The sequence below is a fragment of the Paecilomyces variotii genome (assembly GCF_004022145.1).
Source record: "Paecilomyces variotii strain CBS 101075 chromosome Unknown C8Q69scaffold_10, whole genome shotgun sequence".
Taxonomy (NCBI): Eukaryota; Fungi; Ascomycota; class Eurotiomycetes; order Eurotiales; family Thermoascaceae; genus Paecilomyces; species Paecilomyces variotii.
The window spans coordinates 314,946-327,895 of record NW_021167149.1 but is presented as its reverse complement, the minus strand read 5'-3'; the positions used below and the strand labels follow the sequence as shown (position 1 = coordinate 327,895).

Below are 12,950 nucleotides of genomic sequence, written 5' to 3'. Positions count from 1 at the left end.
TAAAATCGGTGGCTGGTCTTCGATTCGTTGTTGTGATGTTTGTGTTCTGTTCACTTCTTTTTGAGTGAATGGCACAGGCGGCCCCCGACAATGCAGGCAACAGAGTCCATCCTGTAATGTGAATAGAGATTCTGGCTTTAAGGGTGAACAATAGGGTTCACCCCAGCCAAAATCTTCACCATGTACATTGTTGGAAAGTCAATAGTAACACGGGTTGGGATTCAGTTCACCATAAGGTGTAACGCCGAATATAGCCTCGACAAGAGCACCGATGATACTGACACCGTTGATGTTGACCTGCTCCAACACGACTAGGACCGACTCGGTTATTTTCTGCAACTTCTTCTTTGAACTGAACGTTTCTCTTGATGTTCTCCATACAATGATACATATAGTTAGCGGTTTTTGAAGCTCGCTGACCGGTCGACCGGTACGCGTCTCTGGATATCCGGGATGGGATGGCACGCGTCTCGTACTGCAGGTAACGGGATACCAGCTGAGAAGATAAATAGTTCCGTAAATAAACTCCCCAAGGCTCTTCCCAGGAGGTTTATATGGAATAGATGACAGCGAAGATGAGTTAAATCACTGTGGCAGTCTCAGTTCCCCGCACGGAGCCGAGTAGCCTAGAAAGGTGGGGTCCGATGAAAGGCGCGTATTCAAGCGTCCGGTGAATCCGTTGCAACAAAGGAATTTCTCGCAGTCAATAGCCCCCAGACTGTACGAGGCAGTGGTAAACAAAGTGTGCTCTAGAGTAGGGACAGAAGATGACTTCTGGGGATGAACATCAGACATCATTCTTGCCTTTGCTGACTCCTTTCGTCTTCTTGGCGCTTCCGGGACGTTCGGCCCGGCAGGAACGTTATTCCGGTTTCGGAAACGTCATGCTGACTCAGGCATCTCTAGGGCTTGCTGACTCAGCTATTCGACGCCAAGAAAAGGCACAGAAATAGAACCACAACACAAACGCGACTGTACAGCGTGATGGACATTATGATTATTGTCAAGTGCCGCCTTCTTCTTTCTTCATGATCAAGTCCTCTGCGCCATGAACTTATCATACTTCATCATCTAAGGTCTTTGTCACCTAAACCTACGTCATGATCTGTTGTGTTTTACCTACAGTAACGAGGCCAGTGCCAACGAACAGGCTCCTCCTGAGTCCCTTGGTGGTCTGGGACAGATATACCCCCCGTGGATAATGATATATCAACAGAGAAACCTTGCTCTTAGAAGCCTTGGCGATGATAACACACCGGTGAAACGACTCTGTTGAGTTGGCTTCTGCTTCGAAGCTACTGAGTTATTTACTGCCTTGACCTTGTTAGACTAACCCAGTAGTCAAAAACAATATTGAAATGTCAGCTATTGGTTTGTGCTTTTCTGCATCCGTCGTCTGTTTGTTTCTCCATCGATCTGGCTCTTACTCATGGTCTCGTGATCGGACAACTCGTCTATACTTCTCAATGGCTTAATGTCTCTGTTGCGAAAGATGAGACCTTTGGGCTGCGAAGACCGAGGCCCTTTCAAGACCATGAACAGAATGTCTATTCCGTGTCAACAGACAACCAGCTTCCATTACCTGTGAATACCTAACTTGGTCACTGGCCAGAAAGCGTCTCCGGTGCTCTTACGAAATTGCAATACAGCAACCATTCCCGTCTCTTGGAATCACAGCCACGACAACAAAGAACTCGGAGTTGCTGACTCCCCTTTGCTTAGTGGCTCCTACCAACGGCACGAGATTATGCCGAACATGAAGGGTATGTCCAAGTTATTGTCACTGCAGTTTTTTCTGGAGGCGGCTGCGAAACTAGAGTCGTTGACAGATTGCGACGTCTCGCAGCATTCAATAGCGGATTCAAGCTCGAAAGTTTCTAGAGACGCCAATATGGTAGCACCAAAGAGGTGTATTCAACCAAGAAAGATTACTTGGTAGGCATTGAGTGCGAGAAATAGAACTAACATACGACGCAGATCTTTCCTGTCGCATCACAAACAAGAAAAAGACATTACCAACAAAGCAATGAGTGTTTCTATTCTTACGGGACGGGTGACTCTCGCATTCCAAATTATCTAAGCATTGCTGGTCAGGGCCGGAATTCCGTCCTGCCTCAGCATTCCAGAGCCCTTGCCAACTTGTCCGTCCGTGCACGAGGACAAATCAAGATCCTGGCAGGAGATCTCTTGATCGACATGACTCGCGAACTGCAGTTCATCATTCGAGTCCACTATGGGCACTAAGTTAACCTTGTCTTGCCTGTCAATCAGCTGGATTGACAAAACCCAAGTCGTGACGCTTACACTCCCAGCTGGTGGAGCCTGAAGTCAGGATGGGGACCAATCGATGGATGTCCAGGAGAATAAATCACTTCGTGACTCGCCTTATACCCGACTATCCAGACAATACATCTCTTGAATTCCAAATCTTAACTGTTAGTAAGGAATCGGTGAGCATTATGATTTTTACTCTCTGCCGTGCTGTACCATAGTGGCGCCAAGTTTTCGACAGGTCTGACTGACTCGGCTAAACTAGTACCTGCATTCCTAAGAGTGGCTCCTGTAGGAAGAAATGGATGCCAGGAATGTCCAACCTCCTGCTTCCCAAGCACCTGCTTGGCCGTGCTGGCCGGGAGCTTCCCACGATTGGCTTGACTGACGTTTCGCGGGCTGTCAATGCTAGCCTCCCCGATAACTGCACATTCCAGCGTCCCATCTTTAGACCAGATGGAATGTTGAGTGAATCCCGGGGGCTGGATGCCCTTCCTCCGTGCTATTCAAATAGCACGATCTCTCTGTTTGTTTGCTTTGCCTTCTTTGCATCATTGCAATTGTTTTCTTCGATTGACAGTCTGTCAAACATTGACAACAATCGATTCGGCTTGTTTGCCTGCTGTTGACGGATTGTCGGGAGTACCTGCACTCCAATTGTGGATCGAGTACTGTCCGGCTTCTTGTGAGGATCCTGTCTGACTCCTTATCACCAATCACCGTCAACTCTGGCCAACTCGTCAACGGCACCCTTCCTCCCATCGCCGCAAACGGAAAACAAAGCCATCAAGATGTTCGCCCCATCCTTCGACCAATCTTTCAATGATATATTCAATGAATACGTCAACATGGACTCGACTGGTGACGGCAACAAAGAAGTACCATTCACCTCAAGTGATATCGAGCAACTCTTCCCCTCGGCCTCCTTTTCAAGTGACTGTGGCGATCTATCACCTATTGGCTCTTCTTCAAGGCAACCCCCTCTCTCACCCCAGCCCTGGAGCAAAGGGCTCTGGTGTATGCAGGACGACGGACTTTCCTCTGTCGACCAACGAACCTTCAGCTTCCATGATACCATACATCCATCCGCGATCTCAGATCTTAGCCTGAACCTCGAATCCTCGTCCCGCCCTGCAGAAGCTCCCGGGCTAATCTCCACATCTCCATCTACCCCTCCGGCTACGCCGAGCCGAAAACCTTCTAAGAGCGCTATAATAACTCCAAAGACCATCCGCCGCCGCGAGACGAATGATCGTCGTGCCTTACTGCGCAAGCACAGTTTCTCTCCAAGCTTGATGCGCTCTTCGCATATGCAGAAGACGAAGATGGCGTACCCAGAGGCCTGGGCTCAGAGGCTGCAGAACTACCACTTCCGCAACTCAGATGAGCGTCTTCCTCTCTCGCCACCACCATCCGACATTCTTGTCCAGCACGAGACTATGCAGCCTGACAACCACGCGCAGATGCACATGTCGAGCAGCGCTCCCTCCGGTGGCTTGATGAGAGATTCGGCAGAAATGCCAACCAACTACGATTCAAACATGTTTCATCAGGCATCGGCGATGTCTATCCCTCAGCGCCAGAGATATCTAAGCCATCACGGCTCTATTGCCATGTCTGCCTCTAGTACCCCCTCCGCCGATGAGATCTTCCACTCCCCGCATTCTTCGGAGCCCCAGCCGATGCCTTCATGGCACGCAGATGCCCTTAACACTCCCTCCATGCCCTTCACCCCTGATCTTCAGAGTCATGATCCGCAGGCCTGGTGGTCGCCGATGGCCTCGCGAGTCGCGCCAGCCACTCAAGGACAGGCTCAGAACCCGTACCTGGTATCACCGCTCCCGCATCGACCGACTCAGAACACGAATCACAGTGATCTGTTGCAGGGCGGTCTAATGATTAATTTCGATCCGTCGTTCGATATGTCGGCTCCAGAATCATCCTTCTCTTCCTCTACCTTACAGTCTGCGGGCCAAGACCGATCCTATGCTCACGTGCCGGGGCCCCAGCAACCGTTCGCCAAGAACTCTCCTTTCACGACTCCTCGTGGCGTCCACGCTACTCAGTCGTCTCCACGATCGCCCTCTGTCTCCCCGACTACGTCTCCGAAGTCAGGGGCAGCTGCACGTACCGGAACCAACATGAAGGCTGGCCACCGTCGCAACCACAGCCGCAAACTTTCATCCCAATCGGCGAGCGCGCCGAAGCCAGTCAAGGCTGGAAGCCCTAACGGTGCAAACAAGACAGTTAGCGTCTCATTCGTCAACTTTACACCAAATGACAGCAGGAAAATCCTGACTGGAGTGGCCCCCAGTGGCAGCTCTAAGACGAAGGCTCGGAGAGAGCAGGAGGCCCGCGACAAGCGGCGCAAGCTGAGTGAAGCTGCCCTGATGGCAGTGAAGAGAGCTGGTGGAGATGTGGAAGCACTAGAGGCTGTACTATGTTAAAGGGAAATTTCCGGGCTATAATTGTACTATTTGGGTGCGGTGTTTTTGCGAAGCGGATATATTACATCCGGTGGCTGTTTTTGAGCGTTCTGTTCGGTTTTGGTTCGGATCCGGTTCATGGGTTGGGTCTTGTATAAACATTATACACATTTGTGCATTATACAGTGGGGTTCAGAGATATACTCTATAGTAGTTTCTAATATCTTAGAAACATAATCGATTATTATATTCAATTCTGAGAAAAAGTATCTCCTCTCCCTCCATATTTACCAATTTCTTGCAGATAATAAGCAGGGAAAGCCAGACAAAAAAAAAAAGAACAGCTTCTAACTTACGCCAGTTTCAAATAATCGCTCGGTTTCGTATGTGCAAGAGGACGGGGTACCCCGTATAATTTCATGAAACCAGCCACCGTCGCACAACAGCATCTCATACACACAATGAATGCAATGAATCCAAACCCAGGCGTAAAGTAATAATATGTATCGTAATTATCATATCCCACCGCGCCAGATAGCTAAGATCTACGCACAAGCCACAATGAATCACAAGACCTGCATAGATCCGGCCAGACATCTATGTAGAAAGATAAAATTCCCTACACAACCAACTGACATTGAACAATGTAAAAATAAACTGCACATATCTCGAAAAAGAATGCCACGTACCGGACCGAGGTGGGTGTGGTGATCTCCCGATTCCCCGCGGGTGCACATTTCCATGGGTCGTCGTGTGTTAGTTGGGTAAAATCGAAAAAAAAGAAGTAGACTATGTTATCGGTTTCCGCAAGCATTAGTATTTCCTGTTGAAGTTAAATACAATGGGTTATGGGGTATTTGATGGATTTCCCTATGCCATTGTGGTGGGACTGGGGCTTATGCCGTTTCCGGCGCGTGCCTGGGGAGAAAAGGCCGGGTTTTAAGGGGGGAAATGCCGGTGACATGATATGGAACTTGGATGTGACAATCTTTCTTATGTGGGTGCCGCATTGTTAAGCATGCCTTCGAAGAGGTGTCCATGGTAGGGATCCCGTGGGCCTAGGTTGGTTCCGTAAGGGTACAGAAACGGGTATAACGAGCAAGCTATTTTTGGAGATGCAAGTAACATGCGATTATGATTAGAAGAGAAACAATATCAAGTATTGATACACTATGTGATAGTACAGATTGTCCGTAACATCGTAAGTAAAACTCCATGTGGACCTCGGTCAAAGACGTGCGACAAAATGTTTTGCAGCAATAGAGTTTCTTTCTTAAAGAACAAGTCGCACATATCAAGCATGAAGTAGAGTGTCCGCTGGCTGGTAGAAACGACCTAATTTCCTCACGTGAACCAGCATCGAAGATAGCAAATATGGCTGCTCATATCGAGATATATATCGAATGCAGCGGGCTAGTCATGGTCTACTGCGGTCGCAGAGAAATCAGTCAGGAAGTGATTGGCACTCAGTTATGTGCACTGCTGACAATATGGACACTCGCCCTGGCTGTGTGAAAGCATCACATAGTCTCGATCGCTATGGTAATGCAAGGGTCCCAAATGAATGGGTCAAATATATGGATCAGAAGGGTATAGTTATTTTATCCGGACCAGGAGAGAATAATTCTATCTCTGAGAGGCCTTTGGTGTCCAAGCTTCTGGCTCAAAATCCGCCCCTGGTACGCCAGTCTGTTTGGCCCAGGGATTCTTGGCAGCTTTCTCTGTGCCGCTCTGTTGTTGTTGTTGTTGGAGTGTAGCCTGGTCCTCAACGGCGTTCCTGACACCGACTTGCTCTGGACTAGGAGCTGGACGACCCTGGTCCGACATTGTTGCATCACTTGTCCGCAGGGCCGGCGCAGGTTGTTGAGTCTGTGGTCTGTCGAGGTAGGAAGGCTTGCTGGCCCAACGTTCGTCAGCTAGTTGGGCCAGTCTCTTGAGCTGCTGTTGCCGGATGAGGTCTTGCTGCTGCTCTTCGATCGTAGGAGGCTCGGGGCGGACGTAACGGAGCCATTGATGCCATTGTGCTACGAGGAAAATTGCCAGAGTCAGTGCTGGTTGATTCCTGTCAGGAACCGACATGGTACTCACGGTTGACCTTAACGTCTCCATAGTGCGTCTTTGGGTTGTACTTCACAATACGCCTGAACCTCCCACTGTTCAACGAATCCCTGAACTCCCAATATGTATTTCCAGCGAGATCTTGGCCTAGAGAACCCCCGTTAGAGACCCGTTCACTGGCAGTGAGACATGGCGGAGAAGGAACATACCGACCAAGAAGGATTTTCGCCACGGTAAACGCAGGCCCTTCCATTTGAACCAGAGACTATTGATAGTCATCGTGTCTCGGATCGTAGAGAATCCCCTTCGAGTCAGGCAAGTGTCCGATTGGGAAGATCGACTAGCAGGCGTTGCTGGTGGATTGCCTCTAGTGTCGTCCGGCGATTTTTCGAGAATCCGCGCCTGGACCAGCAGGGACGTCATCAACCGGTGGAGTTTATTAATTAATTATAATTACTCCTAAAGTGAGGGCCAGCGGCTATCCCATTTCTCGGACTCGACCTCCTGAGTCTTTCATTCCCTTTACTCCCTTTTTCTCTCGAGGCGTTGGCTAATTACAGACTCTTCTGTTTGTCTGTCCTCTTCCAAATTTCACTCCCTCTTGATCTGCCCGCGCCGTACTCCCGCGATACTCTTGCGCTGCCGGGATTCCCCGCTTAGCTATTATTGCTGACGCCTGATAAATTACATTGCCCAGCTTGGGCTGACATCTGGACAGCCAGTTCTCGAGAACGCGCCACCCTTGGATGATCCATCAGATCTGTGTCGAAGGAAATTGAGAGTGGTTGGTGATCAATCAAAATGGCGTCAGTCTCATCGCTGGATAGGGACCTGCGCAACATGCGCCTGTCCAAGTATACCCCGCAGGCCGCCAACGAAGTGCGCGAATGGATTGAGGAAGTGCTGCATGAGAAACTGTCCTCCGGGGATTTGATTGCTGCGCTGAAAGATGGTGTCGCTCTCTGCAAGTACGCCATTTCCGTCTCCATCCGCGCTACAGATGCTTACTGACCGTGATCCAGGCTAGTCAATCTCGCGGTCTCTCCAGGTGTCAAGTACAAGCAGTCGTCTATGCCATTTGTACAGATGGAAAATATTTCCCATTTCCTCCGCGCAATTCAGATGCCGCCGCTCAGTCTCCCACCACATGATGTCTTCCTTACAGTCGATCTTTACGAATCGAAGGACCCTGCCCAGGTACTTCAGTGTTTGGGGGCTTTCAGCCGAAGGGCCAATGCTATCGAGCCCGCCAAGTTCCCCCGGACACTGGGAGCCAAAAGCAAAGCAGGTGCAGTAACTCCTCAGTTGACAGGTTCAAGCCAAAGCCAGCTTGGCACCAGACCACGAGGAGCTAGCAACGCCAGCAACCCTGGTGCCCTGAGTCCGGCAGCCGCGTCAACAACTTCCGGGCGAAGCAGCCCTGGAAAGGGGGGCTCGCCATCGCCCAGAGCTCCAGTGAGCAGCTGGAGCAGGAAAACGGACGAAACGGTCACGGCACCGGCATGGAATATCCACCAGTATGGCTACATGGGCGGTGCAAGTCAGGCTAATCAAGGTGTCACATTTGGTGCGCGACGGCAGATAACCAGTCCATTACCAGCGGTTCCCAGTTTGGCCGAGAAGGAAAAGAAGAGACGGGAGGCTGCAGCCGAAGAGGAACGCCGTCGTAGGCAAGCTCAGGAGGAAGAAGAAGAACGGCGACGGATCCAGAGAGAAGAGGAGGAAGCTAACGCCCGAGCAGAAGAAGAGCGCAGATGGGCAGAGGAAACAGAACGACTGAGGGAGAACGAGCGCCGCGAGGTTGAGGAGCAGAAAAAGAAATGGGACGACGAACAGCGGAAGTGGGAGGAGGAAGAGCAACGTCGTCTCCAGGAGGAAAAGGAACTCGAGGAGAAGTTCAACCGAGAACGACAGCGCACTCGAGGCTTGAGTGACGCCCGCCTCAACGGACAGTTCCTCAGCCAGTATCAAGCCCACCAACCGAAGTCGCCGCCCAGGACAGTCGAGACGGCGGAGAGCCAGCGTATTAAGGAACTTGAGCGGGAACTTGAGCTGGCCAAGGAGCGTGAGCGCCAATATGAACGTGAGAGACTAGACCTACGTGAAAAGCAAGAAAGAGACAATCGCTCACGTAGCCGGAGTCATCCGCGTCCAGTCCAACCGAGTTACGACCTCTCATCCCTCGAAGAAGAACGCAAACTGCTACGCAAGGAATGGCAGCAACAGCAAGACGACTTCTCAGCACCGCCAATGACACCTCCCAGACAAGGTCGGCCGCTCCCTGACCCCAAAGCCGCTCAACAAACATCACCCCGACCACTCCCTGATCCCAAAGTCGCTGCCCAGACCTCACCTCGTCCGCTCCCTAGTCCAGGCGCCTACGCCAATCGCACCGACCGTTTCCTTGCCTCAAACCCAGCTCCATCCCCCCCTAAGCCATCATCCCATCGACCAGCAGACTACTCTTCTACCGCTGAGATTGACGCAGAGAATAGCCGCCGTATAGCCGCACAGCAGAAGACCCGCGCCGGTGGTTGGGCCTCCAAATCTCTCCTTGAGCGGGAGATGGAGCGTGAACGTGAACGCCAGCGCGAATGGGAAGAGGGTCAGAAACAAACCTCCGAAGCCGCAAAGAAGGGTCTCAAGGACGATGTCGGTGTTGGTCCTGGCCAAGGTGCCTGGGATGTCCACCAGTATGGCTTCATGGGCGGTGACAATCAGAATCGAGGTGGCCCTGGTCTAGGAATCGGAGGAGCCAGAAGACAAATTATTGGACCGAGACCACCACCATAAACTTCTTTTCCCCAAATATTTCATTTCTTTCAAAGGCAATCCGCGAGTGGGAAAAGGCAGGATGGACTTGACTATAGCAAACTACCCCATCTTACCATATTTCCCTCCCAACCCGAAGCACATATCACATATCACATAACCCCGAACTCTTACCCTCTTTATTCCCTTCAAGCCAACTTCTTTTTTTTTGTCCCTTCTTTCAACCACTCTACTACCCCTCTTCGTTATCTCTTTTGTTCCTGTCGTGTCGTGTCGTGTCGTGTCGTGTTTTCGGAAACACCATCAATCTTCGAGTGTTCTGAATATTCCCCGTCTATACTATATTTCCTCCCCCCTTTTTAGTCTATCTTAATGCTTCTTAGTGTTTTAGTTCTACTCTTGATCCGGTCAACAAAAAAAGGAATCATTAGAAAAAAATTGATACGTCAAGTCTCTAAAATGTCGGTGTAGAATTTAGTGTTATTCTAGATGTTTTCGTTTTATGGGGGTTTAGGGTAGGTAAATTGCAGACACGGATCAATGTTATAACTAGTCAAGTTATTTTATTCGTATTAATTCTGAGTTAGACGCTAGGTGCATGATGTATTCATTATTCCAGCTAATGATAGGTAATAGTCAATACAGTTATAGAGCATACTTAGAAAGGGGGTATTAATGATATTTTATTTGAGGTCTCTCTTGTTTCTCTGGCATTCAATGCCTAGAAGATCATGTCTCAGCGGGTGCGGTGTATACACCACGAGGCTCGACTGCTTGGGATACAGGAGAATATGCTCTGTTGACTAGTGAATAGCCACGGTGTAGTCGCGAAGTCGTGGATCATGTAGATATTATGTTTCTCCGGAGAGCCTTGGTCGGAACCCTTCGTTGGTCAGTGAAAGACTGTTGACTGTCGTACGCTCACTCACTCACTCTGCACCCCGTGTCGCGCGCATGAGATGAGATTGCGTACCCTGGAGGAGGTGGGTCGTTGTGAAAAATAGGCGCATTGTCAGCGTGAGGTGACTCATTCCTGAATCCACGGCGGTGGATAGATAACTATTCATCCTTGCTCTGCCAAAGGCAGAATGTCCTCGACTAGGGATATCAATCGCTCCCCGCTCTCGATTAACCAGCACCATTCGATATCTTCCACTTTCCGTCTATTCTGGTTCCGTCGAACTTCATCTTGTGCCTTGTCAGTGCGCGCCTGAATACCCTGGACGACCGCTTGCTTCAGTTCTTCAGTGATAGTGAGTAGACCATCCTGGGCCAGAAGACTGAGGAGAGATTCTAGAAGAATGGACATCTTGGCGTTATCGACTGCCGTTGTTGTGTTGGCTGCCCAGGGGAGGTAGCATTCTTCCAATTTCTTCTGATTTAGGTAAGGTTCGTCTGTCTCTGGTGCGTCGCTCTCGCGCATGCGGAAGAGGAGGAATTCGCAGACAGTGCTGTGCTCGGCGGGGGAGAAGTGAGGGAGGACGTTTGGTGAGACGAATGCTTGGAAGGCAGGGAGGGGAAGATGGCGAATGTTCTCGACAAAGAGGTGATATAACTCCTCAAGGGGCATGAATGCTTTTGGCAAATGCTCAGAGACCATGGATAGGATATGGAGTAGGCGTTGACGAAGGGCGAGGGATTGGAATCCGCCAAATGAAGCCACGCCGCCCTTTGCGTATATCGTATCGGATAGTGGGTTAGTTATAACGACAGCCACGTCTGGAATATCCTCTGGCGACCCCTTATTCTTCATCCTCCTTGGCCGCTTGGGTCGCGTCCTCGATGTGTTATCGGTCCCGTCAGACTCGTCTTCATCCTTGGAGAGATAATCACCATATTCGTCCTGATCGATATTGACATCCGCTTGTCGTTTCTTAAGCGTTTCATCATCTCGCTTCAGTTCCTTCAGTTCGTTCTTGAACACCTCACGAAACTCATTCTTCGCACTCCCACTCCCGTCCGCAAAGATAGCTCGTAGGATCCGACGGTTCTGGCCGTGACCTGCACTGCCAGAGGCCAGGTACTTGTATATCAGGCTCTGCTTGAGTAACCGCTCCCGTCGCTTGCTGGGCGTTATGGGTTCACTGCTAGCATTTATCTCAAGCTGTTTGATCCGCTCGTTCCAATCGTCTTCCAACACTTCGCACATGAACTGCAGCCATAGTTGCCATCTTTCCCAGCGCTTGGGGTGGAGGACCGAACAATTGAACGCCCAGCCCACTGCATGCCAGAAATCCTCCGCCCGAAACCATAGTGAGCCAGTCTGTCCCATTTCCAAGTTCAGCGGTTCCGTCTCCTCGTCGCGCAACTCTCTCGACACGGCGGTATCATCTGCGCGCCGCCTTCCTCCATGACGAGACGAGTCAAATCGCCTGAATGAGAATGCCGTGTCCAACTTGGCTGATATAGGTCCTACCAATGTGTTTGTAAGTCGTAGCAATCGCAAAGCAGCGTTGGCAGCCTCTCGTTCCTCGGTGGTTTTGGCTCGCGTCGTGGTGGATGGGTGCACGACGAATGTAGCCGCCAGGGCGAGGTGCTGAGGCGATGGCACAAAGGCAGTCCCTGAGGCGACTGTACCGGAAGTTAATATACTAAGCAGGAGACCAAGAGCTTGAGTATCTAGTCATATTATCTTGGTCAGTGTTCAGCGCATACAGATAAAATGTGAGGAACCGCGCGGGACGACAAACAGAGCTTCTCTTCGAAATAGATGCCGCAATGCTGTCGCAATTCGAATGGTAGAGGTTTTACAGGACGATAGGTAGGCAACGAGGCCTCGTCCTGGTCATCCATGGCCACGAAGTAAAGGAGAGAAAATGTCTAGTTCCTGTGGCGAGGATGAACGGATTGGCTGATCGGGGATGCGAAGTCGCGTTGTACGCGACGCTTATCGATACGGAGCTGCAGTAGTAGCAGTAGCCCGCCGCAGTTGACCATATCTCAAACTGGGCGTACTCAACACTCGCATGCACATACGACAGTCAGTATTCTACTATAGAGAAAAACAGGCATAATTTCTCGACAGATAGTTAGAAAATAAAATCACATCCTGCATGTTTCCAACCTGACAGTTCGAGCGCGTAGATTGATGATCTCACGTGTATGATGACATAAGCAGATCTCCGTCGATCTCCCTTTGCAAGTTTCAACAAATCAAGAGATAACAATAAAGCAAAGCAACTTCACCAGCGCTGCTCTAATGAGGAGGAGATCTAGTTACTGGTACAGGCAATTTAGCTACTGAAAACACTAGTGATCCACTGCTGTCTGGCGGAGCTCATAGTAGTCACAACGTGATTCTTTTCTTTACCACAACGTCAGGGGGACTGAGACATGTTAACAGGCGTAGAATAAGCTAGACGGATTTACCGCGCGTTATTGTTCCAAGTGCCCATTCTTAGTTATATTTAATTACAGTAACTA

The 12,950-nt window shown here is 50.2% G+C and overlaps 4 protein-coding genes across 4 annotated transcripts; 2 read left to right on the top strand and 2 right to left on the bottom strand.

Annotated features, from left to right (window-relative positions):
- The first annotated feature begins 2,981 nt into the window (after nt 1-2,981).
- On the top strand, nt 2,982-4,788 carry C8Q69DRAFT_62725 (hypothetical protein). The gene has a single exon (XM_028633853.1). It carries the CDS (start codon nt 3,063-3,065, stop codon nt 4,716-4,718), a length of 1,656 nt encoding a protein of 551 aa, XP_028482847.1. The 5' UTR covers nt 2,982-3,062; the 3' UTR covers nt 4,719-4,788.
- A 1,535-nt stretch (nt 4,789-6,323) lies between these two features.
- C8Q69DRAFT_509158 (hypothetical protein) lies at nt 6,324-7,034 on the bottom strand (the record flags this gene model as incomplete). Its single annotated transcript, XM_028633069.1, has 3 exons — nt 6,324-6,721; nt 6,786-6,902; nt 6,965-7,034. The coding sequence occupies 3 exons, from the start codon at nt 7,032-7,034 to the stop codon at nt 6,324-6,326; spliced, it is 585 nt and encodes a 194-aa protein (XP_028482846.1).
- Nucleotides 7,035-7,556: 522 nt separating this feature from the next.
- On the top strand, nt 7,557-9,548 carry C8Q69DRAFT_446703 (calponin homology domain protein; the record flags this gene model as incomplete). Its single annotated transcript, XM_028629152.1, has 2 exons — nt 7,557-7,723; nt 7,778-9,548. 2 exons carry the CDS (start codon nt 7,557-7,559, stop codon nt 9,546-9,548), a joined length of 1,938 nt encoding a protein of 645 aa, XP_028482845.1.
- A 1,042-nt stretch (nt 9,549-10,590) lies between these two features.
- On the bottom strand, nt 10,591-12,320 carry C8Q69DRAFT_509156 (hypothetical protein; the record flags this gene model as incomplete). The annotated part of the gene is made up of 2 exons (XM_028633068.1): nt 10,591-12,146; nt 12,218-12,320. 2 exons carry the CDS (start codon nt 12,318-12,320, stop codon nt 10,591-10,593), a joined length of 1,659 nt encoding a protein of 552 aa, XP_028482844.1.
- Nucleotides 12,321-12,950: the final 630 nt, after the last annotated feature.